Raw genomic sequence first — 27,563 nt, forward strand, 5'->3', positions numbered from 1 at the left:
TGTGCTTCCGAAAGGCAGCCTGCCCCCACCCTCTCAACGGGAGATCAGCTGCTGCGGTGAAGACTTTCGGAGAAGCACCTGAAAAAAAAAGGCATCCAGGACAGCGAACTGCAGTAAAAGGCAGGCGCGTCGCCCATCACCGCCCTTATTAACGTAGCGGGAAGCCATCGTCCTAGCTGGAGGAGATAAAGGACTAGCTGGCTCTTGAGCCATCCCCCCCCCCCCATCCCCCGTCCACAGCTGGACCTGCTTCTCCTTTGGTGGGGACGGCTGGCATCTCCCATCCATTCCCACCCGCTCCGTCTCTTCCCTGCTGTTCCCGCCGCCAGTAACTTCATCTGGGAACCATCTTCCCTCAGGCTCTTGACAGAATTCGACTCTTCTCGGCCCGAGCTGCTGCCATCAATGTGGTCACACGTCCTCTATAAATAACCGCAGTGAATCACTTCAGGCCCATCCAAACCTGGCTGCTCGATACAAAACATCCTCCTTCAGACCGCTTGGGGGGGGGAGAGAGGGGGGGGGGAGAGGGGGGGATTGAGAGGGGGTGGGATTGAGAGGGGGTGGGATTGAGAGGGGGTGGGATTGAGAGGGGGTGGGATTGAGAGGGGGTGGGAGAGAGAGGGGGTGGGAGAGAGAGGGGGTGGGAGAGAGAGGGGGTGGGAGAGAGAGGGGGTGGGAGAGAGAGGGGGTGGGAGAGAGAGGGGGTGGGAGAGAGAGGGGGTGGGAGAGAGAGGGGGTGGGAGAGAGAGGGGGTGGGAGAGAGAGGGGGTGGGAGAGAGAGGGGGTGGGAGAGAGAGGGGGTGGGAGAGAGAGGGGGTGGGAGAGAGAGGGGGTGGGAGAGAGAGGGGGTGGGAGAGAGGAGGGGGAGAGGAGGGGGGGGGAGAGAGGAGGGGAAACGACTCCGATATCGGATCTATTGTCAGTGCAAGGCACAACAACATCACGTACAAACCTGAGATTCTGTGGGCCAGACAGGAGTGGGGGGAACTGTACTCAACCTACACAGGTAAGCAAACTATTACAATACAGAGAGAGAAAAAAATCAATCAAATGCACAAGTCAGAGCCCTGATTGAGTTTGTTTGGTTTTTTTGAACATTTTATTTATTGAATCTATGATACATAACATTCAAAAATCATATACAATAATAGATAAAGCTTAGAAAAAAACCATACGTGGTATATTATACAAACTAACCCCGCCCCCCCAACCCCAGCCCCCACTAACCTATCCCCCAAAATCACAAGTTTCATTAAATAATTACCATGGATTAGAGAAACTCCACCTCTGTGCGGCCAGGGGATTCAGAAACTCAAACCCGAGTGATCCAAATAAGGGCTCCAAGTTTTACAATATTAAAAAAAAATCATCATGTAAAATCTATGTTATTTTCTCCAATGGGATAAAAACCTCATTTCCAAATGCCATCTCCGTATACTCAAATCAGTCTCGTTTTCCAAGTAATTGCCAAACATTTTCTAGCCACAGCTAATGCTGGTCTCCAATTTGAAATCTATTTAATTTTAATTTTAAATTTAACCTCTTAATGTTACCCCACAAAAACAATAAAGGATCAAATTAAAGTTTTGCTTTAAAATAACTTCTTAAAGTTCCTTAAGTCTATTCCAAAAAGGTTTTTACTGTATCACATAGCCAAGTAGAATGTAAAAAAGAGACCCTAATTCCTTGTGGCATCTAAAACATAAATCTGAAGAAATTAAATGATATCTCCTTAATTTTTCCAGAGTTAAATATAATTGATGAATAAAATGATAATGAACTAACTGATACCTAACATTTATAATTTTAGTCATACTAAATTGATCCAATCATCTTGATGAATAAGTATTCTGAAATCCTTTTCCCATTTTAACCTAGATTTATGTAAATCAAACTTAGGCATTTTATTCTGCAATAAAGAATGCATCTCAGGTATAAATCCTTACCACCCTCTGTAAGTAACATTTCAAACTTAGATTGCCTAGGTAACCGTAAAGAATGTCCAAAATTATCCAATAATAAAGCTTTAATTTGATAATAAGAGTATTTGAGCTTGTTGTTGAGGAGTCTGATGGTGGAGGGGCAGCAGCTGTTCCTGAACCTGGTGGGATGAGTCTTGTGGCACCGACACGTCTTTCCTGATGGTAGCAGCGAGAAAAGAGCGTGTGCTGGGTGGTCTGGTTCTTTGCTCTCCGACAGCAGCTTTCCCTGTAGATGTTGTCGATGGTGGGGAGGGTTTTGCCTACGATGTCCTGGGCTGTGTCCACTACCTTTTGGAGGGCTTTCCACTCAGGGGTATTATGCTCCTATCTGTGCGGGGTACTAACTGTAGATTGTCCCATTTGTGGGGGTGGGGGGGTCATTCCTGTAAATTGTCCCGTTTGTGGGGGGTAATTACTGTAAATTGCCCCTTTGTGGGGTATTTCTGGGGTGAATGAGGTTTACACCACAGCCTCTCGGCCATCTCGTACATGCCCCCCCACCCCCCAGGGTATGCCCCTGAGATCATCCCATTTGCCTCTGTTTGGCCCATATTTCTCCCACCCTCTGCAATCCATGTACCTGTCTTACAGGCTTTTAATTCTATCTGGTCAACCTCTCCAACCTCCTCTGGCAGCTTGTTTCAGACACCCTTCCCTTGTGTGGAAAAGGTTCCCCAGAGGTTCCCTTGATACCTGTCCACTCTCACCTGGTTTTAGATTTCCCTGCCCTGCCCTGTCACCATCCACCTTGTCAATGTTGTAAACTTATGCAAGGCCATCCCTATTCAGGGGCAAAATAATTCCTCACCTTTCTGGTCTTGTTACTTGGAGACAAAATTTGGGCCCATGGTTGAAGGTAGGTGCAAACCTGATGGGTCAAAGGGCCTGTGTATTGGTTATATCTCTGTGACTCCGGCAACAGCATTCCCTCCTGCTGCACCTTGTTCCTGGGACGATCTCAATCATCTTGCTGGGTCTGAGATTCGAAGAACCAGGGCACCATTGATAATTCTGGCGGGGATTAGGCTGGGTGCAGGGATGTAGGCTTTGTGGGCCAGTGCAAGGATGATGGGCTGAATGCTCTCTTTGCTGCACATTCTCTGCTGGACTGCAGCCAAACCTCTCTCTCTCACTTTTTCCAGACCCCAGCCCTGAACGAGTCAAGCCTGACCTTCCTGTGGTGTGCCTTCCTCGACTTCAGGTGAGTGTCATGCCTGCTGGGGCTCTGTGGCTCTGGGAGAGGGCTTGGTGAAGGCTGTGCACCATTGACCCTATACCTGAATTGAGGGCCGTGAGCTGGCTGGGAGCCCTCCCACCCCTCAAGGCTGTCCAGGTCTCAATGAGCCTGGCATTTAGACCCTGTCCCCAGCACCTCCCAATCTCATGGTCTCAAAGGCTCCAGTAATCAGGAGTCTTGAAGAATAGATGAAATCAATTGTTTGTAAAACAATTATAAAATAGTTTCTAAAAAATGAAATATTTAAAACAGTCAAAAGAGGATCCCACACACACCAGGGCCACAAGGAAGAGGTTTCCTTCAGACAAACAGCACGGTAACAGGCTATTTCAACCCACGAGTCCGTGCTGCCCAATTTACACCCCATTAACCTACACCCCCGGTACATTTTGAACGGTGGGAAGAAACCAGAGCATCCGGGGAAAACCCACGCAGACACAGGGAGAACATACAGACTCCTTAGAGACTGCACAGGATTCGAACCCCGGTCCCGGTCACTGGAGCTGTAACAGCGTAATGCTAACTGTAATTTGATGCTGCCTCCTGACCTTGCACATCAGGGGGATTCTGTGTCCATTCCCCCAGGCTCTGGAACAGTGCCAGAGCCGCCCCCCCCCCTCTCTGTTCTGGAGCCACTCTCGCCCCCTCTGTTCCAGAGGCCACCTGCCCCTGTTCTGGAGCCCCCCCCTGCCCCCCTCTGTTCTGGAGCCCCCCCTGCCCCCCTCTGTTCTGGAGCCCCCTCACTCCCTCTGTTTCAGAATACCCACACCCTCTGTTCTACAGCCCCCACACCTGCTCTGTTTTAGTCCCCATCCCCTCTGTTTCAGAACCCCCCCCCACCTCTGTTCCAAAGCCCCCACCTGCTCTGTTCCAGTGCCCACCCCCTCTGAATCAGAACAGCCCCATCCTCTGTTCCAGAGCTCCCCTGCCCCCTCTGTTACAGAGCTCCCCTCCCCCTCTGTTCCGGAGCCCCCGCCCCCTCCATTCTAGTACCCACTCACTCTGTTTCAGGACACCCACACCCTGTTCCACAGCCCCCCCCCCCCATTCTGTTCCAGTGCCCACCCCCTCTGATTCAGAACAGCCCCACCCTCAGTTCCAGAGTGCCCTACCACCTCTGTTCTGAAGCCACCACCGTCCCCTCTTTTCCGGAACCCCCCCCTCCACCGCTCCCCCTGAGATCCCTGAACCATAAGGTTCTGTCTGGGGAAACATGCCCGGCCTTTCCTGTTGAGGAGTTTGGTTCAGTGTGACACACTGTAATGAACCCCTCAGTCAGCACAAACCATCCGTCAGATCTCCCCTCCATTTAACATCCTTCAGATCGTTCCTGAACTTTGAACTGTCAGTGAGATTTTCCTCTGACTGAGATATCTGGACAGATTGCTCCCAACACCCAACTGTTGAGGGGGGGTTGTGGGGTGGGGGGAAAACACGGAAATCTGTAGACACCGCGGTGGAGAAACTCAGCAGGTTAAACGGTGTCCTTTATGTAGCAAAGATAAAGATGCATAACCAAAGTTTCGTGCTTCAGCCCATCATCAGGGGTGGGTGAAATGTGGGCAGGCGCATGAACAGAATTATGGGTGTGGGGAGAGGCAGGGGGAGGAGTACAGTCCCACAGTCAGGAGGCATCTCTGGTTTCTGCTGGACCACTCCCCATTCTCCCTTTCTCCCCATCCCTCTCTCCCCATCCCTCTGTCTTCTTTCCTCCAGCTCTCCACCCCCTTCCCTCTCCAATCACAGCCATCCCCCCTCTCCCTGCTTGCGGCTGTGCTCTCCCTCCCTTCTCCACCTATTACCTCCTGCCCTTAGGACTGCTCCTCCCCCTCCACCCCGTTCCCCTTTTTGTTTTGGGTGCCTGCCGACATTTTTCCTTACCCTGATGAAGGGCTCAAGCCCAAAACGTCGGTGATGTATCTTTATCTTTGCTACATAAAGTTCACTGTTTGACCTGCTGAGTTTCTCCAGCATCATGTTTCCACGGAACTGCTGGGCTGCATTTTCCCTGCGTAAAACTTTGAGGGGTTCACTGCAGAGTGACAGCGATGTTCCTTCCCAACCTTGTTACAGCTCTGGGAAAGGCGTCTGGTCCAACAAAGGCTGCATTCGGATCCGTGGGAACGGTTCTCACTCCGTCTGCCTCTGCAATCACCTCACCAACTTCGCCATCCTCATGCAAGTGGTGCCCCTGGAGGTGAGTGGCGTCAGCTGGTGAACGAGGGAGGCAAAGATTGCATTTTGTGGCAGCCCGTCTGCCCTTGGAGCCCACTCCTTCACCATGGAGATGGGGTGCTACAGGCTGATTAATAAGCGAACTCCGGCTTCCTTTACAGCATAAAAAGGAGGCCATTTGTCCCATGAAGTTTGTTCCGGCTCTCAGAGTCCAAGCTTCTTCCTTACAGCACCAGTGAACCAAGTTCAATGCTGACCTCTGGCACTGTCTGTGTGGAGTTCGCATGCTCTCCCGGTTACAGTAGGATAATTGGCCAGTTCTCCCTCGGATGGATGAGGAACCAGGGTGGCTGCTGGGCTTGTCACGGTGAAGAGGCAATGACGAAGTTCGAGTGGGAATATTTTGGTAGGTTCCATAGACTGGAGGGGTGGTAGGTATCTCCCTGAAACCTGCTGTCTGTTGTGTCCAGCAACTTTCAGCGCCCTATTCTCTCCAGTCTTCACCACCTACTGAGCGGACATGAGAGATGGAGGTGGGGCAGAGACGGGCAATGAGGGATCACGTTGGAACCATTTCCTTTTTCGTTATGCATAACTATTTGGATAATGGAATAGACGGCTTTGTAGCTAAATTTGCAGATGATACCAAAATAGATGGTGCTGAGGGCACGGAGAGGTTGCAGAGAGACTGGGACAAATGAGAGGAATGGGCAAAGAGGTAGCAGGTGAAATACAACGTTGGAACGTGTGCGGTCGTGCACTTTGGTGGAAGGAGTAAAAGAGCAGGCTATTGTTTGTATGGGGAGAAAATTCAGAATTCAGAGATACAAAGGGGCTTGGGAGTCCTCATGTAGGATACGCTAAAGGTTGATCTTCAGTTGAGTCGGTGGTGAAGAAGGCGAGTGAAATGTTGGCATTCCTATCGAGAGGAATAACATACAAGAGCTGGGGTGTGATGTAAGCCACTATAAAGCACTGGTGGACAATGTACTGAAATTGAGAAAGGGGATCACAAAGAAATTTATTTCCAAAATGTATTTCTTACTTCAAGCAGAAGCCAAGGGCTGGATAATTCAAGAGAGAGAACTGGGAATCAGATTTGGGAATAAAAATTGATCCATTTTGCTGATCTGACCTGGGGCGGGATTAATGTAAGATATAGGCTGGTGCAATATATTTTTTTGCATCTGCTGGACCTTATAAAATTAAATAAATTGAAATCTGAATGATCCAATTTATGCTTTCGATGCGGTCAAGACATAGGGACCTTTTTGCATTCGGCCTGGTGAGATACTTCTGGGAAGATTTGGGGAATCTCCTGGAACAAAACACTGGAATTTGATACCCTCAGGTGCTAGAATTGTTGACGTTGGGGAAATTAGCAGAATTGAGACCCAAAATGAGGCTGTTGAAATTTGTTAAACTTGCTTTAGTGGTGGCCAGGAAATGCATAGCCAATACTTGGAGATCTGATTCCCAACTGAGTCTTTCCTGATGGAAGCCAGAAGCCCCTGGGGAAGATTACTTACAACCTCAGGAATTGTTACAACATATTTTTAAGAATATGGAACCCATATTTAAGGGGTTAATCTCCATACCACGATCTCCAGTATCCCTAGCGATGTCTATGTCAAGACATTTATCCCTTAAGGAAGGAAGGAAGCTCTGGATGGATCACATAATGTTTCATCTGTATGTAATTAATGCTTTTGGAAAACAGATGATTTTGCCACATCATATGGGAGAATTACCCCTTTTTCTTCCTTTTGGGGGAGGGGGGTCTTGCTCTTTTTTTCTGCTTCATCCTTTTCTTTGAAGGATCGGCTCGGTGTGCAATTTTGAATTTCTAAACAAATGTGCAGAATTTGATTATTGATCATGTGTTGATCCTTCTTTGTGTATGAACATGTAGTTTGGTTTTGGGTTGTTTTATTGTAAATATCTGTAATTTTTTCGATTTGATTCGTTTTGTAACTCCATGTTGATTGAAAATCATGTATAAAAAAAAAAAACAGCTCTGGTGAGACCTCACTTGCAGGACTGTGTACGGTTTTGGGCAAGTATTTGAGAAAGGATGTGCTGGTGTTGGAGAGGGTTCAGAGATTTACTAGAACAATACCAGGAATGAAAGGTTTAGCATATGAGGAACGTTTGTCTGCTCTTGGATTGAACTCCTTCGAAGAGGGGGGCCTCATAGAGACATTTTGAATGGGGTAAGGGCCGGACATAGTAGATGTGATAAAGATGTTTCCCATGGTGGAGGAGTCTAGGTCAAGATTCCAGGATAAAAGGTCATCAACTTAAAACAGAAATGCAGAAATATTTCTTTAGCTGGGGGTCGTGAGTCTGTGGAACTTGTTGCCACAGGAGGCTGTGGAAGCGAGGTCGTTCGATGTATTTAAGGCAGAGATTGACAGGTATTTGATTAGTCAGGACATCAAGGGGAAAAGGCTGGGGAGTGGGGCTGAGTGTGAGGATGGATCAGCTCATGATTAAATGGGAGAGTGGACACAATGGGCCAATTTGCTTACTCCTCTTGATCTTGTGATTTAGGAGTAGGGATGGGTCAAGCTTCAGATGGTTATATGACAACAAACAGGCCTTGGTTTCGTGAAATGAAGTGAGGAATGCTGCAAACGGTGCAGAGGCAGCCTGGTGAAGGTGGTACGGGACCTGAGAGGTGATACCCCTGTGGAGGTTGATGTCAGGGATTAACAGCAGGCTGTTGGGGAGTGCAGGGATCTCCATGGAGAGATGTAGGGACCAGAGGGGGATACAGAGACAGGGAGGGGTGTAGGGTACTGGAGGGGGTTACAGAGACAGGGAGGGGTGTAGGGTCCAGAGGGGTTGCAGGTGTAGTGAGTGTGTGAGTTGCTCGGTTTTGACTGGACACAGTAGGTGAGGTTGGGAGGGGGGCCAGCCTGTGAGAATGCATTGTCAGTACCTCTCAGTTGGCCAACACAACTGTGCCATCAGCTGCTGCCCTCCACCCTCTTGCTGAGACATTGCACTCTGGATAAAGGGGAGCTGGCAATCACACTCCATTCTGTGAGTGTGAGGCACACCATCAACTGTTAGTAAGCACAGATGGTGCATGGCCGGGCGAGTCGCTGGTGAGGGCTTTCACGGATGTCCTCGATGGCGGAGTTGGCATGGAGCAGACGGTCCAATTCGGGTAGCGGGAGTTTGGATTTGAAGGGGGCGGAGGGACACGTGGCGAGTTAAAAGGTGAATGGCAGAGCTGACATCGGGGCTGAGGGCCACCTGTTTCCGTTCGCCATGTTGCCCTTGGAGCGAGGGTCGACTCTCACTGAGAATGAATCCTGTGCATTTCCCATCAAGGAATATCCTCCATGAGGCAATGCCGGGAGGGCTCTGGTTGGAACATGATTAGTTCTGTCTGTGCAGGCGCTGGAGTTACTGCTTACTAAAGCTGGAGAGAGATTGGTTTCAAAAGCAATGGGAGCAGCGTTCACCAGCGTTAAAATTCAGTGTTCCCCACAGCCTGAGGAACCAATGATCAAGTCAAGCTTATTCCCATCTGACTGTACAAGTACAACCCGACGAAACAGAGTTCTCCAGCTCTCGGTGTAAAACATGCAGACACACAACCAGATATAACACATGTACAGACACACAATACAGATGCAGAACAAGTGTTCATATACACAGATAAATAAATATTGTTTCGTGAATATGAGAGTCCTGGATCGTCAGTGTGAGCAGTTCCTTTGGTCGTTCACCATTCCCGTTGCCCATGGGAAGAAGCTGCTCCTCATCCTGGTGGTGCTGGCTCTGATCCTCCTGTATCTCTTCCTCAACGGGAGCAGCTGAAAGATGCTGTGTGTGGGGTGGAAGGGGTCCTCAATGATTTTAAACCCCCTCTACAGACAACAGTCCCTGTAGATCATGTCAATGGTGGTAAGGGGGAGACTCCAGGGATCCTCTCTGCCACTTTTATGGTCCTGTGGATTGACCTCTGATCCATTTCTCTGCAGCAACCGTACCCACACTGTAGCCTTGCCCGCTTTGGTTTTCTCAGGAAATGCAGTCACTGTTGCGCCTTCCTGACAAGTGAGGAGATGTTATGTGTCCACGATAGGTCATTAGTTAAGTGAACTCCAAGGAACTTGGTAGTTAAGTGAACTCCAAGGAACTTGGTGCTCTCCATTCTCTCCACTACAGAATATAGTGGAGGGAGTGTGATCATTCCTTGTCCTCCTGGAGTCCACGATCATCTCCTTCATCTTGTCCTCATTGAGAATCAAGTTGTAAATGATATAAAATCTCCAAGGAGTTCATTTGACCTGGACACTGAAATAGTTCCCTTCTGGAGTCGTTGTGTGGGACAAGGTATGCATGGCTCCCAGAATGTTACACACTGCATTGGACGAGGGGTTGTGAGTTAGTGCATGGTTCCATCAACCATGACATGTGCCCACGCTGTAAGATAACAAACAGCAGAAAACACAGCTGAACCAATTAAACGTACAACAGCTTCTTTATTTATATTTATTTATTGATATCACATTTCCCTGTAATGTCTACCAATGTTCGGGGAAAGTCAGAGTGTCTTGAACCCAAGGTTTATTGACATTTTTGTGAAGTCAGGTCACAACAGCACTGATGTGAAGAAGGCAATTATATTCCCACTATTGGAAAGGCAGCTGCTGCATCCTTACCTAATGCATTAACCCTTTATTAAGTATGTTAGTAAAACGTATTCTTTCACAGTACAGATTACAACCTGATGACTCGGGTATGAGCCCCAGGAGCGGGGGGGGGTGGGGGGTGGGGGGGAGTTCATTATTCCTGACTTCGCGAGCCTCCAAACTGTCCACCAGGCACAAATTAAGGAGCGTGATAGGCTACAAACCGGGGTGCATTCAGCACCCTCAGGCAGAACCCAGCCACTTCACTGACCCCACCACTGCATCCTAGCCATTTACTGGCTTCCTGTTGCAGAGCACTACCACTGTCACTGGTCCAAGCTGCTCTTCCCCCCCATGCCCCACCAAGACGGAGAAGGGAGCAGGAAAACACAACCGCCTGCAGGTTCCCTTCCCAGTCCCGCTTGGAATTACCTCAGCGGTCTAACCCTGGAGTTCCCTCCCAACAGCAGTGGGAGCCCCTTCCTGTCAGAAATGCCATGGCACATCCCCACCTGCTGGAGGTGCCCTCACCCCTTCTACAAAGTGAGTCCTGAGTCAACCAATCCCTCTCCCTCCACAGATGTTGTTTGTTTCCTTGCTCCTCCGGTCTCTTGCCCTTTCTGCCATTTGGATCTGAGTTCCATTGACTGCTCTTTACTGCCCAGTTCTTATTTCTTTAGATGTACAGCTGGGCCTTTTAATCCCACCAGTCTGTGTTGCCCAATTTACACCCCATTAACCTACCCCGTTATGTTTTGAATGGTGGGAGCAAACCGGAGCCCCCCCAAGGAAATCCTACGCAGACACGAGGAAGACAGACAGCACGGCATTATGCTAACCGTGCTATGGAACAAATGCCAACTTGGATGAGGTGGACTGAAGGCTACTTACAAAGAGTGGATCAATCCAGCTGGCAGTTTCAAGGTTATGGCTTCTAAAATACTCGATGATTTTGCGCGCTAAATTTGCCTTTTTTCCATTCTTCCTGACACCATAACCCTTCATTGCAGTCAAAGGTTCTAATTCAGCCTCAGTATTCACCTAAAGGGGGGTGGGGAAGAGTTCCAGGCAATGATCCTGAACTTACCAAGTCAGTGGGGGAGTGCAGGGGTTAGTGTCAGACATTCTTGTCTCGATGAGTGTTCTCTGACCATTTCTCCCCATGGATGCCCACTGACCCCTTCCCCCCCTCCCGAGTCCCTACAGGGCCACCTAATTTTAGATTCAGAATTTATTGCCGTGGGCGTGTGTGTGGTGCGCCACAGTGCAAACAAAAATGAGCACAAGCTGCGAAGGCTGAACTACAGGCTTTAATGAGCTTAAAACCTGCACCCCAGGTTTTGTATCCTGTCGGGTTCCGTGTGCTCTGCTCCTGCCCGAGGGCTGGTGATTGACGGGGAGTAGGCAGAGCCAGTCCCCCAGTTGACCTCCCTGTAGGTACAGTGGATCACCCCCTGCTGTAGGCAGGGCAGGAGTGTGGATAGGCGCAGACAGTCACCGACAGTCCAGTGGTTGTATCACCGCACTGTGTCACAAAATTTGTTGTTTTGCAGAAGCATCACATTATTTAAAAAAATCAATCAGTGCAAAAGAAGATAATAAGCGAGGAGGTGTCTGTGGTTCATTGTCCATTCAGTTGTGGAAAAAAGATTTTGGGTGGCACGGTTCGTGTAGCGGTTAGTGCAATGCCTTTACAGCACCAGTGACTGGGACCGGGGTTCGAATCCCACGTTGTCTGTAAGGAGATTGCATGCTGTCCTCATGTCTGTGTAGACTTTTCCCAGGGGCTCCGGTTTCCTCCCACCGTTCAAAGTGTACCGGGGTGTAGGTTAATGGGGTGTAAATTGGGTGGCGTGGACTCGTGGGCCGAAATTGCCTGTTATCGCGCTGTAGGTCTATATTTAATAAATTTAAAATCTGATAGCGGAGGGGAAGAAGCCATCCTTATGCTGCCGAGTGCTCGACTTCTGGCTCCTGTACCTTTCCCCCCAATGGACTGGGTGGTAGGGGTCCTTGAGGATAGAAGCTGCTCACTCAAGACCCCACCTCGTGTGGATGTCCTCGATGGAGTGGAGACTGAAGCCCATGATGGCTCTGGCCGAGTGCACAACTCTCTGTAGCCTTTTCCTGTCCTGTGCATTGGCCCCTCGACACCAAACAATGATGCAACCAGTTTGAATGCTCTCCACGGTCCACCTGTAGAAAGTTACAAAGGTCTTTGGTGGTTTGCATTGGTCTCAACGTGTTGACTTTGTTGGAACTACATGTGGAAAAATGGATATATTAGGCTGGGAAATTCCAGAATCGATGAATGGCCTTGAACATCCTTAAATTGCAACATAGGTCATTCTTGATTAATCCATGATTGGCTGTGTCGGCACATTCCAGTCATTTCTCAGATAGATCAGCCTTGGGCCTGCAGGAAGTGAGGAATCTGCAAACTCCAAGCGATGCAGTCAGCTACGATTTTGGGTTTACACAATAGCAACGGGGACAACTGTGGCAGAGGGCATAGTTCGCCTTCTGCCAGGCAATCAACCCACAAACCCCCCCCCACCTTGTCTTTATGACCCGGTCTGATCTCCTGTTCTGAGATACAGGAGGCCGTTTGGTCCACTGAATGCATGCTGCCCGTCAGCAGGACCACAGCTCCCACGTTTGCAGTTGGTGCCTCAGGGAGACTGGCTGGGTGTTGGGCTTCATAAATCGGAGTATTGAGTTTAAGAGTTGGGATGTTATGATGAAATTGTACAAAGCATTGGTGAAGCCAAGTTTGGAATACTGTGTGCAGTTTTGGTCACCGTATTATAGGAAGGATATAAACAAAATAGAGAGAGTGCAGAGAAGGTTCACGAGAATGTTGACAGGATGTCAGGGTTTGAGTTACAGAGAAAGGTTGAGCAGCCTGGGGCTTTTTTCTCTGGAACATAGAAGATTGAGGGGGATTTGATGGAGATGTTCAAGATTTTAAAAGGGACAGAGAGAGTCAATGTGGATAGGCTTTTTCAATTAAGAGTGGGTGATATTCAAACCAGAGGCCATGGTTTGAGATTGCAGGGGGAAATTTATAAGGGGAACATGAGGGGAAATTTCTTCACGCAAAGGGTGGTTGGGATGTGGAATAAACTTCTGGCAGAGGTGGTTGAAGCAAGGACGTTATTTACATTTAAGGAAAGACTGGATAATTACATGGAGGGGAGTGGATTTGAGGGGTATGGACCAGGTGTTGGTCAATGGGACTAGGAGGGTGGGGATTTGTTCTGGCATGGACTAGTAGGGCCAAACTGGCCTGTTCTGTGCTGTATATGGTTATATGGGGTCCCTCCAGGCCCCAGGATGGTGGGGAGGGGAGTGTGTGAGGAAGGGGATGTGGGGGTGTGTGTGTGAGGAAGGGGTGTGAGGAGGGGTTGTGTGGGAGGTGTGAGGAGGGAGAGTAAGGGGGGTGTGACTAGGAGTTGTGTGAGGGTGTGTGTGTGAGGAGGGGGTGTGAGGAGGGGTGTGGGTGGGTATGTGAGGGGGTGTGAGTAGGGGTATGGGAGGGGTGTGAGTAGGGGTTTTGAGGGGGTGTTGGGGTGTGTGTGAGGAGGGGGTGTGAGTAAAGGTTGAGATTGGGGGTGAGGGGGAGTGGGAGTGTTTGTGGGGGTGTGTGTGAGGAGGGAGGTGTGAGGAGGGGATGTAAGTGGGGTGTGATAGTGAAGGGGCTGTGTGGAGCAGGTGAGGAGGGTAAGCAATGTGAGGGGATGTAATGGGCGATGACTGTATGTCTCCGGCAGCTGGGACGGGGCCATCGGCTGGTGCTATCGGCCATCACGTACGTGGGTTGCTCAATATCTGTCGTCTGTCTGACTGTCACCCTCATCACCTTCGCCCTCCTCTCGTGAGTATCATTCCCATCCAGCCCCAAGCCTCTGCTCTCACACCCAATCCTGCCCTCCTCCCCACCCCCAGTCCTTCTCCCCTCCAACCCCACTGTACCACTCTCCCAAACCCCTCCCCACTCATATTGCCACCCTACCTTACTACCCCCAACTCCCCAACCAACCCCTCTCCTCCCTCCACCCCATCCCCATCTCTCCCAGCCATGTGTGTGAGTAGGTGTGGGCAGTGCGTGAGGGGGGTGGGGGTGGGGGTGGTGGTGTGTGGGGTGGGTTTGAGGGAGTCGGGGTGTGAGGGTCTAGGTGGGGGTGTGGGAGTCGGGTTGTGGGTGGTGAGTGTGAGGGGATTAGGGGTGAGGAGGGTGGATGTGGGAGTGGGGTTGTGGGTGGTGGGTTTGAGGGGATCGGGGTGTGAGGGGATCTGTGTGTGGGGATAGGTATGAGGAGGTGGGGTGAGAGTCGTGTGAGAGTGGGTGTGAGGGGTGGGTGTGAGGGGGTAAGGGTGGGTGTGAGGGGGTGGGTTAAGGGGGATATGGGGTGGTTATGTGGAGGTGGGGGTGAGGGGATGGGAGTGGGGTCTGTGGGGGTTGAGGGGTGGGTATGTGGAGGTGAGGGTGGGTGTGAGGGGGTGGGTATGTAGAGGTGGGGGTGTGGATGGTGTTGGGTGTGAGGGGGTGGTTATGTGGTGGGGGTGTGGGTGGGTGGGGGTTGGTGTGAAGGGGTGGGGTTAGGGGGTATGGGGTGGGGAGGTGGGGGTGGGTGTGAGGGGGTTGGGGTGTGGGTGTGGGGTGAGGGGGTGGGTGTGAAGGTGTAGGTGTGATGGGATGGGAGTGGGGAGTGTGGGGGTTGAGGGGTGGGTATGTGGAGGTGGGGATGTGGGTGTGAGTGGGTGGGGTAAGGGGGGTTTAAGGGTTGGGCTGTGTGGAGAGGGTGTACTCCATCCTCTCTCCCCGCGCATTCACCGCCTTCCTCTGCTTGACCAGGTCCGTGAGCACGATCCGGAATCAGCGCTACCACATCCACGCCAACCTGTCCTTCGCCATCCTCTCTGCCCAGGTCCTGCTTCTCATCAGCTTCCGCTTCCTCCCAGGCACGGTGAGTGATGGGCATCACAGGGTGGCTGAGTGATACAGGACAGGAGCAGGCCCTCCGGCCCACCTCCGGCCATCTCCTCCAATCCCATTCACCCCCATTAGGTCCATGGTCATCACTCTTGCTGGTTCAAGTGTCTTTCACACAGTGAATTCCACGGATCAACCCCTCAGTTCCCCTTTCTCTCACCGTAGTCCCCACTATGAGGAAAAGGGTTGGAATACCACCCCCCCCATCCCTGCTTCTTATCATCGTACATAGTTCCATTGCGTCACCCCTCAGCTTCCTTTGCCCCAGGAAGACGTCTTATCTCTCTCCATCACTGATGAGCTCTGATCCATGAGCGTCCCGGAGAATCTCTCCAGTGCTCCAAGTGGTCTGGACCGATGAAGGGGATCCAGAAACCTTGGCTGTTGCTCAACCCACTGAATCTCTGCAGCATCTGGGCTTTTGCGGTACATTCCGGTGTCTGCTGTCTCCCGTTAACCCTCGTGTAGGAGCTGACCTGCATCTGCTGGACCCTGAAGGGCCTCGCCCTTTCCAGGTCCCAATAGACCTGGGATGTCTTGGATTCTTCTTGGCCCTTCTTGCCTAGTGTATTTCACGGGGCCTCGTTACCTCCTGACCTGTTGTCTTTTGCACCCTCTACTTTTTTCAAGGGACTCGCTTAATTCCAGCTGCTGGAACCTGTCGTTCACTTCCTTTTGGTTCTCTATCGAATCCAATCTTCAATATCCTGTCATCCTCTCACCCTGACTGCTTCATACTGACTGTTAGCACACACACACACACACACACACACACACACACACACACACACACACACACACACACACACACACACTCTCTCTCACACACATATACACACACACACACACACAGGGACACACGGACACACACACTCACACACACACACACACACTCTCTCAAACACACTCTCTCAAACACACACACTCACACACTCTCACACTCTCACACACACACGGGGACACACACACTCAGACAGACAGACAGACAGACACACACACACACACACACACACACACACACACACACACACACACACACACACACACACACACACACACGTGCCTGTCTAAGAGTCTCCTAAATGCCCCCAATGTTTCAGCCTTTCATCACCATCCCCAGCAAAGCATTCCAGGCAGCTACAATTCTGTGTAAAAAAAAAAAAAAAAAAACTTACCCCTGATGTCTCCCCTAAACTTCTCTCCTTAACTTTGTACAGATGTCCTCTGGTGTTTGTTATTCCTGCCCTGGGAAACAGGTTCTGGCCATCCACCTTATCAATGGCTCCCATAATCTTGTAGACCTTTATCAAGTCACCTCTCATCTTTCTGGGCTCCAAAGAGAAAAGTCCCAGCTCTGCTAACCTTGCATCATAAAATTTGTTTCCCAATCCAGGTAAATCTCCTCTGCACCTTCTCCACAGCTTCCACATCCTTTCTGTAATGAGGTGACCAGAACTGGACGCAATATTCTAAATGTGGTCTCACCAGAGATTTGTAGAGTTGCAACATGACCTCTCTACTCTTGAATTAATGAATCCCAGCATCCCATAGGCTTTCTTAACTATCCTATCAACCAGTTCGGCGACCTTGAGCGATATATGGATTTCAATCACAAGGTCTCTCTGTTCATCCACACTCTTAAGCAACTGGCCATTAACCCTGGACTCAGCCTTCTGGTTATTTTTCTGAAAGGAGGGTAATTTATAAGGTTTGTAAGTCATCTTCACGGGAACATTAAGTGCTGATGAGCTGATACTTGTCCGTTTAATGTCCTGTTAGGAAGACGGTGCTCTCAGCGAGGCAGCAGGTCCCTCAGTGCCAGAGCACTGATTCCTGGACTGAGAGCCACTAGGCCACTCTAGTGAGGATGTCTCCTGCGCTGGCGGAGTAGGCTCGATGAGCCATTTTTGGCCTACTCCTGTTCCTACTTCCTATGTTCCTAGCCAGACTCTTTTGTGTAGTCTTCCAAAGGCGCTATTTGCCTTGGCGAGTCTTTTGTCTATCTCGTTATCGATTCTTGCATCTGATGAAATGGTGCAGCCGAGATAGGTAAACTGGTTGACTGTTTTGAGTTTTGTGTGCCTGATGGAGATGTGGGGGGGCTGGTAGTCATGGTGGGGAGCTGGCTGATGGAGGACCTCAGTTTTCTTCAGGCTGACTTCCAGGCCAAACATTTTGGCAGTTTCCGCAAAACAGGACGTCAAGCACTGAAGAGCTGGCTCTGAATGGGTAACTAAAGCGGCATCGTCTGCAAAGAGTCTGGAAAAACAACCAACTGAAAAACCTCACAAAGATTAGCGTTTACAGAGCTGTTGTCAGACCCACACTCCTATTCGGCTCCGAATCATGGGTCCTCTACCGGCATCACCTACGACTCCTAGAACGCTTCCACCAGCGTTGTCTCCGCTCTATCCTCAATATTCATTGGAGCGACTTCATCACCAACATCGAAGTACTCGAGATGGCAGAGGCCGACAGCATCGAATCCACGCTGCTGAAGATCCAACTGCGCTGGGTAGGTCACGTCTCCAGAATGGAGGACCATCGCCTTCCCAAGATCGTGTTACATGGCGAGCTCTCCACTGGCCACCGAGACAGAGGTGCACCAAAGAAGAGGTACAAGGACTGCCTAAAGAAATCTCTTGGTGCCTGCCACATTGACCACCGCCATTGGGCTGATATCGCCTCAAACCGTGCATCTTGGCGCCTCACAGTTTGGTGGGCAGCAACCTCCTTTGAAGAAGACCGCAGAGCCCACCTCACTGACAAAAGACAAAGGAGGAAAAACCCAACACCCAACCCCACCCAACCAATTTTCCCTTGCAACAGCTGCAACCGTGTCTGCCTGTCCCGGATTGGACTTGTCAGCCACAAACGAGCCTGCAGCTGACGTGGACATTACCCCTCCATAAATCTTCGTCAGTGAAGCCAAGTCAAAGAAGAAGAAAGATGTTCCTAGCCACAGCGTTGTGTTGGAGCCCCTCCAATGGGGAAAAGATGGTGAGAGAATCCAGCCACTTTACAAGAAGGTGTCCTGTTCTCTGCACAGCAAAGACATGCTCATTTAATGGGCCACTGGCTTGGAGTAAAGAAATGACATCTGAATAGCTGCTATTACATCACCAGTGACCCGGGTTCGAATCCAGTGCTGTCTGTGAGGAGTTTGTATGCTCTCCCCGTGACTGCGTGGATTTTCCCCATGCGCTCCGGTATTCTTCCACCATTCAAAACGTACGAGCGTTGTGGGCTAATTAAGATATTTGGGCAAATGGGGTCGTGGGCTGGAAGGGCCTGTGACCGCACTGCGTGTCTAAATTTGGAGACGGCACGGTTAGCGTGGCGGTTACTGCAATGCTGTTACAGCACCAGCGAAGCGGGATTGAACCCGACGCTGTCTATAAGGAGTTTGTATGTTCTCCCCGTGACTGCATGGGTTTCCTCTGGGTTCCTCCCACCCTTTTTAAAAAAAAAAGGGTTTGTAGATCATTGGGGCAGTACGGCCTCGCGGGGCGGAAGGGTCTGTAACCGTGCCTTAAGTCTAAACTAAGAACCATTATCTGGAGTGCAGCGATTTCTGCCGAATTTATCCAAGGGAACGGCACATTGGGCGATTGGCTTTTGCACCTTCAATATCCCCCGCGTACTGAGCCGCATCGAACAGGAAGTGTCAAGGTACCCCCACCCCCCACAAGATATCATTAACCCGCTGACTCGTACATAAGATTATGGAGGACAGGTGGGGCAGATGGCCAGCACCTTCTCGCTGGGGCCACGGTAGTGAATAGCAGAGGGCGTCTGTTTAAGGTGAGAGGAGTCGTCAGGGGCAAGGATTTTATTCAGAGGGTGGTAGGCTCTGGCATCACTATGGGGGGTGTGGACCACACCAGGTTACACTGTCAGAGGGGGTAATGTCAAAATGACTGTCTATAAAACTTTTGTGCAGTGCTTCAGCCACAATATTTTGGTGATTAATATTTGTGAACCTCAATCCATATCCTTTTTTGAGAATGAAGTAGGAATTAAGTGTAAATACATTTAGGCTGTAGACAATATTGTAATTTAAAGGTGTAATTGTCGTTACACTCAGTGATCTACGGGAATTCCGATCTACGAGTAACGTTAGTACAAAACACATTATTAAGGATTCTGTACGGTCTGGTAAGGGAGGGAGTCCATGAAGGGGGGTGGTGGTAACACCATGAGTTACCGCACTGGGTGACACCAATCCTAGTGACACCACCTAGTGGTAAGCGCCTGGAATGCATTGCCGGGGCTGGTGGAAGAGGGTGGTACAATTCAAAGGGCATGGATGGATGAAAAATGGAGGTTCTGGGTGTGAGGTGGGGAAGGATCAGTTTGCCGAGGATCATGGGTCAGCACCACATCATGGGCTGAAGGCCCTGCAATGTGCTGGAACGTTGTGTGCTCCGCCACGGCGAATGACCACTTCTCCCCACGGACTTGGCCTGACTCGTTGAGACCTCACTGTTTTCACTGCACCCTTCTCCTTCCCCAGTAGCAGCATGCCTCTTCTGTCCCTGCCGACTGCAACCCACCCTGGCCACTGAGACAGCGGAGAAGGCAAGCTGGTCTCTCCCCACCACACAGCCTCTCCCCCATTGGTGCTGCTTCTGCACCTACAGATAACTGGCCAATGCTATCACCATTGCTGTATTTTCAGCCTTGCCTCAAATTCACCTCCCTTCCTTCCCTTCATCGCTCTGTCCACCTCAGGGGAACGATATTACATTTAAACGTTCAGCGCAGCTACAGGCCCCTGTGGCTGCAAGCCCGTGCTGTCCAAACACCTACAACCCCGTATGTTTCTGAAGGGCAGGTGGAAACCTATGCAGACACGGGGGAGGACATGCTCCTTACAGACAGTGCTGGGTTCGGACCCATTTCACTGGCTTTGTAATAGTGTCACGCTAACCCCTAGCTGCCCATAGATGATCCACTGTAAATCCCTGGGCTCCTATACAAACACCTCCGGCCACCCTGCCTCCTGTAAGGGCGCCATTCCTTTCCCTCAGTGTCTCCACCCCTGCTGCATCTGTTCTCAGCGTGAGCACCGGGGTGGCCTCCTCCTCCTGGGAACTTGGCTTCACCACTGCCACTGGTTGGTGGGGCTCTCGCCGGGCACCTCCTCCATTTCCCACGGACCCGCTCCCAGCTTCCCCACCAAAGACAGAAGAGGAACAGAGTTGCCGTGGTCCTCACCCTTCAGCCCTCTTGCCTCTGCAGGGTGAACTCAGTCAGGCCAGCTGCATCTGTGGAAGGGCCCAGACCTGAAATTTGCTCTCTCCACCGGTGTCTGTCTGGCTAGCTGAGTCCTTGCGCCATTCACGTTTTGTAGCTGGACTGATGGTTAGCAGGCCTTTTGGTGAGAGAGGTTACAACTCCTCTCAACTGAATCTCCTCTGCACCCTCTCCGTTACTGCCATAATGTGACAAACACAAGGATAATCTGATGGACAGATGAAGCAGCGAATGGGATCCATAGAACCTTGGCTGAGTGCATTCAGAATTGGCTTGCCTGTAGAAAGCAGAGAGCCGAGGTGGAAGGGAAGTATTCTGCCAAGAGGTCGGTGACTGGTGGAGTTCCGCAGGTATCTGCTTTTTGTGTCCTCGGTGAAGAGGCGGAAGGATGGGTCAATAAGTTTACGGATGCCACGAAGGCTGGAGGAGTTGTGGGTGGAGCTGAAGGTTATCGATGGTTACAAGAGGATATAGACAGGATGTAGAGTCGGGCAGAGACGTGGCAAATGGAGTTCAATCCAGATAATTGTGAGGTGATGGATTTTGGAAGGACAAACTAAAAGGCTGAGTTCATGGTTAATGGTTGGATACTTATCAGTGTGGAGGAATAGAACAGCCTTGGGATCAATCCATTCATCTCTCAAGGTCGCTGCACAGGTTGATAGGATGGTTAAGAAGGTCTATAGGATGCTGGGCTTCATTAATAGGGGTATTGAGTTCAGAAGTAGAGAGGTCATATTGAAATTCTACAAATCTCTGGTGAGACGACACTTCGTATTTTGTTCAATTCTGGACACCTCATTATAGGAAGGAGAGGGGGAAAGTGCAGAGGAGATTTACCAGGATGCTGCCTGGATTAGGAAACAAGTCTTATGAGGCAAGGTTAGCAGAGCTGAGACTTTTCTCTCTGGAGCGAAGAAGGATGAGAGGGGACTTAATAGAGGTCTACAAGAGGGGCATAGATAAGGTGGACAGCCACCGCCTTTTTGCCAGGGTGGGAATAGCAATCAGCAGAGGACATGTGTACAAAATGAAGGGAGGGAAGCTTAGGGGAGACATCAAGGGTAAGATTTTTTTAATGCAGAGAGTTGTGGGAGTCTGGAATGCCTTGCTGGGGATGGTGATGGAGGCTGAAACATGAGGGGCATTTCAGAGACTCTTAGACAGGCACATGGATGAAGAGAAAATAGAGGGTTATGGGGTTGGAAATTTTAATTCTTTTTGGTGGGAATATATTGGTTGGCACAACATCAGTGACTGGAGGGTCTGTTCCATGTTGCAATGCTCTATGTTCAATGAATGTCGTGTGCCTGGTGAATACAGGCTGAGAAGTACGAAGTGACCACTGACACGACCCCAAAGAACTAGCGTTTTGTCACACTTCTGCCCTGATCTTTACCCAGTGAGGCCCTTCTTGCAATGTACTCTCTTGGGTAGTGTGGTTGATGGCCTGATGGTGCACAGCAAGATCTCATGGGCAGCTCCATGAATACATCCACAATCAACATGTGTTACCTTGATTTTCTTGAGATTCCTTCATCGACACACACATAATGCAGTGGATTTGTTGGCCCTGGTAAAGGTGCAGAGTCACCACGAGTCCAGCGCCCCCAGCCCTCACCAAGATGAGAAAGAAAAGCAATGGAGAGTCCCTTCTGAGACTCCGTGGCCCCTGCCACCACCACTGAAGCTGCCTGAGCTCCCGTAACCTCCATAGCTGGACAGCCTGCTGTCCGTTCCAATGGTGACCTCAAGCACCAGGCATCCCTTTCCCTCCACCCACAGGTTCCGGACCCCTGATACGGTCTGCCCTGCTTGTCATCGGCACCCTCATTGATCTCAGTCCTGATCCCTGGATCCCACCAGCTGGTCTCCAGCAGCCCTGCAGCCTGTGAGGGTCCTACCGGCTGTGAGCCCCTTGCTCGTCCTGCTGCTGTGGTCTCTTTCCCATGCGGGATCCTCTCTCCCAGGCTTCTCCTTCTCAGGTCCACTGCTCCCCCAGACCCACACCCCCTCATGGTCCGCTGCTGATGTGGGTGCCTTCAGCTTAGGCACAGTTCCCCGTGGCTTTGCCATTATTAACAAAACACCACCAGATCTGTTCTACAGGCAGTTTAAACCTGTTCAGGGCCATTGGTATAACAGTCAGGCTGTAGGACCCTGCAGAGCAATGCTGTGTTTCCACTCCCCCTTGGCTGTTGGTGTAATGACCAGACAGTAGGACCCTGCAGAGCTGAGCTGCATCACTCCTCCCCAGCATCTGATGAATGTAATGACCGGGCAGTAGGACCCTGCAGAGAAGAGCTAGGTCTCTGATCCCTGAGTCCCTCAGTTTAACAACTGGGCAGTAGGACTATATGGAGCAGTGCTGTGACCCGGCTCCCCGGGATTGGACCCATTGATGTAATGAGCGGGCAGTAGGACCACACGTAGCAGTGCTGTGTCTCTGTTCTCCCGGTCCCCACCAGCGCCAGTGCCGCCGCCTCTGGGCTTTGGAAGGTGTGGGTGGAGGGGGTATGAGGCATGACCAATAGACTAACAGACCCTCTCTGCCCAACCAGCTTCCGTGCAAGATCCTGGCCATCCTCCTACACTTCTTCTTCCTGAGCGCCTTCTCCTGGATGCTAGTCGAGGGCCTTCACCTCTACAACATGGTCGTCAAAGTGTTTGGCTCGGAAGAAAGCAAGCACACCTACTACTATGGGATCGGCTGGGGTGAGTGGCAGTGATGGCAGGCGATCGGTGAGGTCAGGGGTGACAGCAGAGGTGGGACAGTGCCACTGCTCAGTGAGCTGATTGCTCAAACTGTTGTGCCAGGACCCTCTCCTTGGCAACCCCCCCCCCACTCCTGGTGCCAAAGTGCCTGACCAAGAGATCTGGAAGTGTAACGCATCTAAATTTGCTGATGGCACTAAACTGAGTGGAAAAGCAAATTGTGCAGAGGATACGGAGAGATATAGAAAGGATGTGAGTAGGCAAGGGTCTGGCAGATGGAGTACAATGTGCGGTCATCCACTTTGGAAGGAAAAATGGAAGATCAGATTATTATTTAAATGGCAAGCGATTGCAGCATGGTGACGTGAAGAAGGACTTGAGAGAGCTTGTGCATAAATCGCAGAAGGTTGGTTTGCAGGTGCAGCAGGTTATCAAGAAGGCAAATGGAATGTTGGCCTTCATTGCTGGAGGGATTGAATGTAGGAGCAGGGAAGTTATGGTGTAACTGAACAAGGTACTGGTGGGACCACATCTGGAGTACTAGTTCTGGTTTCCTTACTTGAGAAAGGATATACTGGCTGTGGAGGCAGTGCAGAGGAGGTTTACCAGGTTGATTCCAGAGATGAAGGGGTTAGCCTATGAGGTGGGATGGAACTGTACTCACTGGAGTTTAGAAGAATGAGAGGGGATCTTATAGAAACATCTAATTATGAAAGGCAACGATGAGATCGAGGTAGGTGTTTCCATTGGTGGGGGGAGACCAGAACTAGGGGTCGTAGCCTCAAGATTCAGGGTAGTAGGATTAGGATGGAGATGAGGAGGAACTGCTTTTCCCAGAGGGTGGTGAATCTATGGAATTCATTGCCCATTGAAGCAGTGAATATATTTGAGAAGGTTGGATAGATTTCTACATAGTAGGGAATTAAGGGATATGGGAAAGGCGGGTAGGTGGAGATGAGCCGATCAGGATCTCATTGAATAGCGGAGCAGGCTCAATAGGCCGAATGGCTGACTCCTGCTCCTGTTTTTGACCTTCTTGTGAATGGGGTAATTCGGCTCTCGTTACCCTCCTGACACAGCAGCAAGGCTGGGTCTGGGAACGGATGTGCCCACCTGCGCTGTCCCTGACTGTACGAGGAATCCACATGCAGGTCTTGGCCCCCCGTGCATGCCAGCCAACTCATTGGGGAGGGAGAGGCTCAGATTTGGGCAGAAGCTGTGTGCTGCATGTGTGTGTTGGAGCCTGACAGCCCTGTCTCCATCCAGGCTCGCCCCTGGTGATCTGTGTGGTATCTGTCACCTCTGCGTTGGACAGCTACGGCAGTGCGGACAAGTGAGTACCTAGTGCTGTGGCACACGCTGGGCATCTGAGCCCCCAATCTGCCCCCAGTGGGGGGATGGGCTGTGAAACATCGGCCATCACACAGATGGGCTGTTGTTGTACCGGCCATCCCAAGGTTGGCACATGGGATCAATCGGGGCCAGGGATGGAGTTAGTTTTGGGGATATGTCGCGTAGAGAGGGAGCATGACATGCAGGATAAGGATGACCATTTCTGAAAACTGGCTGGTGAACTGTGAACCCCCCTCCCAGGGAACCGGCTGGTGAACTGTGACCCTCCCAGGGAACTGGCTGGTGAACTATGAACCCCTCCCAGGAACTGGCTGGTGAACTGTATCCACCTGGGGATCCGCTGGTGAACTGTGTCCCTCCATGGAACTGGCTGGTGAACTGTGACCCCCTCCATGGAACTGGCTGGTGAACTGTGACCCTCCTGGGGAACCGGCTGGTGAACTGTGACCCCTCCTGGGGAATTGGCTGGTGAACGGTGAGCCTCCCGGGGAACTGGCAGGTGAACTGTATCCTGGGGATCCGCTGGTGAACTGTGACCCCTCACAGTGGAATCAGCTGGTGAACTGTGACCTTCCCAGGGAAACCAATGAATTTAAATCCCCCCCCCCACCACCAAACATTAATCCCCCTTCTCAGTGAAACATCAGAAAGCAGCCTGCCCTTCCCCTGTAGCTTCAAGGTCTCCCGATCGGAACCATTGGCTGACTCCGTCGCCTGCACTCAGTCAGTTGTCCTCACGCCCTGGCTCCAAGGGACTTCCTTGATTGTGATGGAGGAGGTTGCCGGTGTGGCCCCTCCTCAGATCTAGGTCTCTCTGAATGATCTGCTGGGCTTCTCCAGCACATTCGCTCCTTGCACTCGACCCCAGCCTCTGCCGACTTCCTTGATGAACTCACCGTGACCGCGTGGCTTTCTCCTGGGCACTCTGGTTTCCTCCCAAAGGTGGGCGGGTGAGTTGACCACAGGTGTGTGGGAGAGGGGTGGGACCTGGGGAGAGGTTGATGGGAAGGTGGGGAGAATGCCACAGGAGCAGTGCAGAACTTATGTGCAGTGGTGGTTGGTTAGGCTGTCAGGCCTGGTCCCGTGCTGCACGTCTAGGCTTTGACCAGTGTGGCAGGGTGTGGACGATACTCCCCGTCCACAGTGCTGAGCTGTGGGGACAGCCTCTCACTGCCTCCTGCATGGATGTCCAGAAGTCATGACCACGTCAGAAAGTTACCGTATATTTCAATGGGAAAGGCAACCTTCAGATAAGACGAGACCACCCCCCCAATTTCAGTCTGAATTCCATGGTTTTAGCTCACACCGGTGGCATAAGATGACCCCAGAACTTTTTGTTTTAATCGAGTTGTTATCACTGAGCCACTAGCAAAACGAAGAAAGTTGGAAGCAAGTGTTAAGTTAAAAGTCTCTAGTGCACAGGATGATTTATTGTGGGACACTGAGGATGAAGCGGACTCACCAGATTCAGGCTGGGGCCAGTATGACAGTCCAGGTGTGCCAGCCCAGTTCTTTGCCTCAGACCATGAAGCTTGTGATTTTCAAGGATTTTAAATTTTTAAAAATTTTACCATCCTTTTATTGGTTTAACACCACATTTAATATCTTAAAAATTTGTTATAGGGTGGGGTCTGGGTGGGTTACGGAACCAATCAAGTGGTGTTTTCGGTAGAATATTAAGGTCCCTGTTTTTGTATCTGGCCCAGAGGACAACCCCTTTTCGGGGGGTGCTTTTCGGGTACTGTCTTATCCGCCAAAATATAACTATCATGCAGTGTGATGGCTCAGAATCAACCTGAGAGTGTCAGCATGGTTAACGGGGCAGGAGAAGATGCTGCACTGGAGGCTACTGGGAAGCGCTGGTCATTTCCTGCAGGTTACCTGACTCTGGGATGTGAACGCGTGTGAATGAACGGTTTGAACGCTGAGTGAGATCCAAAGCTCGTGGTGAGACAGCACTGAGGGGGAGAGCAGAGGTCGTCCTGTGGCCACACTCACTGGGTGATTCAGCCTGCTCCCCCCCCAGTCTTTCCTCCCCCCCAGTCTGCCCATCTTCCACATCACCTGTATCTGCCAAGTCTCCCTGACTCCCCCGTTTCCCTGTCTCCCTCCGTTTCCCCATCTCCCCATTTCCCAATCTCCCCCAGTCTCTCACACACTTCTCTCCATTCCCCTCACCCCATCTCTCCCCTCTATCCTAACTCTGTCCTCTAACCCTCTCATTTCCTCTCTCCCAGTCTCTCACACACTTCCCTCCATTCCCCTCACCCCATCTCTCCCCTCTATCCTAACTCTGTCCTCTAACCCTCTCATTTTCTCTCCCCCACTCTCTCTCCCCCACTCTCTCTCCCTCCCCCTCTCCCCCACCCCCTCTCTCCCCCCACTCTCCCCCTTCTCTTCACTCTCCTCCCACTCTTCCTCCAACCCCACTATCCCTTACCCTACCCTCCCCTCCCGATCCTCCTCCACTCTCCCCACCACCACCAGGAAGGGTCCACCTTTACATTTTTCCCAGCTCCTCTGCAAACAGCTCCCAGAGCGGGCTGCTTCTACCCCACCACCTTTTCCCCTCCCTCTCCCCACAGGTCATCACAGCCCCTCCCCATGCCTGTAGCCACCCCTTTTACTCCATGCTCAGGCAGGGGCTCTGACCGTCCCTACCTGCTGCCTATTTGGCAGCACTGTCCCCAAGGTGCTTGTGGAAGGAGTGCGGCGGCCGGCTGATTGAGGCCTTGAGCCGGAGCCCTGTCTGCCTCTTGGCAATGGGCAGCATTCCATCCAATCAAAGAGGAACATGGGACAGTCGCCGTCGGCTGGGGGTCATCCGAAAGACTGTGGGACATCCGAAAGACTGTGGGAGCCGGCTTCAATGGGGTGCCAGTGGCTGCAGAGCACCGGGGTGGGCAATGCTGGTGGGATGCAGTTAGCCCATCAGAGCACTGGTTTCGCTAGTTAACGGAGGTCGTCAGGCCTGGTGTCCCGCACAGAGCTCTCAGTCCAATGCCACATCATGCCCAAAGTTGCCATTGCCACAAGCACGTTTCTGACAGGTGAGATAAACTCCCCACACAGAGAACATTCGTATAGGATCTTTCCGAGTACGGTGCGGTGGTTGTGTGGGATGGATTTTGGCTGATACCAAGCCCTGCTTCATTGTGCAGGGTCACCCACCTGTGCTTTATTGAACTCAG

The 27,563-nt window shown here is 51.1% G+C and overlaps 1 protein-coding gene across 1 annotated transcript in view; it reads left to right on the forward strand.

Annotated features, from left to right (window-relative positions):
* The window catches only part of LOC138761434 (adhesion G-protein coupled receptor D1-like), a 98,976-nt gene that overhangs the window by 32,516 nt on the left and 38,897 nt on the right, over positions 1-27,563 (forward strand). The window contains exons 9-14 of the mRNA XM_069933568.1: positions 3,128-3,186; positions 5,296-5,419; positions 13,823-13,926; positions 14,908-15,019; positions 22,866-23,019; positions 24,286-24,352. Of these exons, the coding sequence (XP_069789669.1) occupies positions 3,128-3,186; positions 5,296-5,419; positions 13,823-13,926; positions 14,908-15,019; positions 22,866-23,019; positions 24,286-24,352 (620 nt within the window). The remainder of the gene's footprint in view (positions 1-3,127; positions 3,187-5,295; positions 5,420-13,822; positions 13,927-14,907; positions 15,020-22,865; positions 23,020-24,285; positions 24,353-27,563) is intronic.

Source organism: Narcine bancroftii, chromosome 4, assembly GCF_036971445.1.
Source record: "Narcine bancroftii isolate sNarBan1 chromosome 4, sNarBan1.hap1, whole genome shotgun sequence".
NCBI lineage: Eukaryota > Metazoa > Chordata > Chondrichthyes > Torpediniformes > Narcinidae > Narcine > Narcine bancroftii.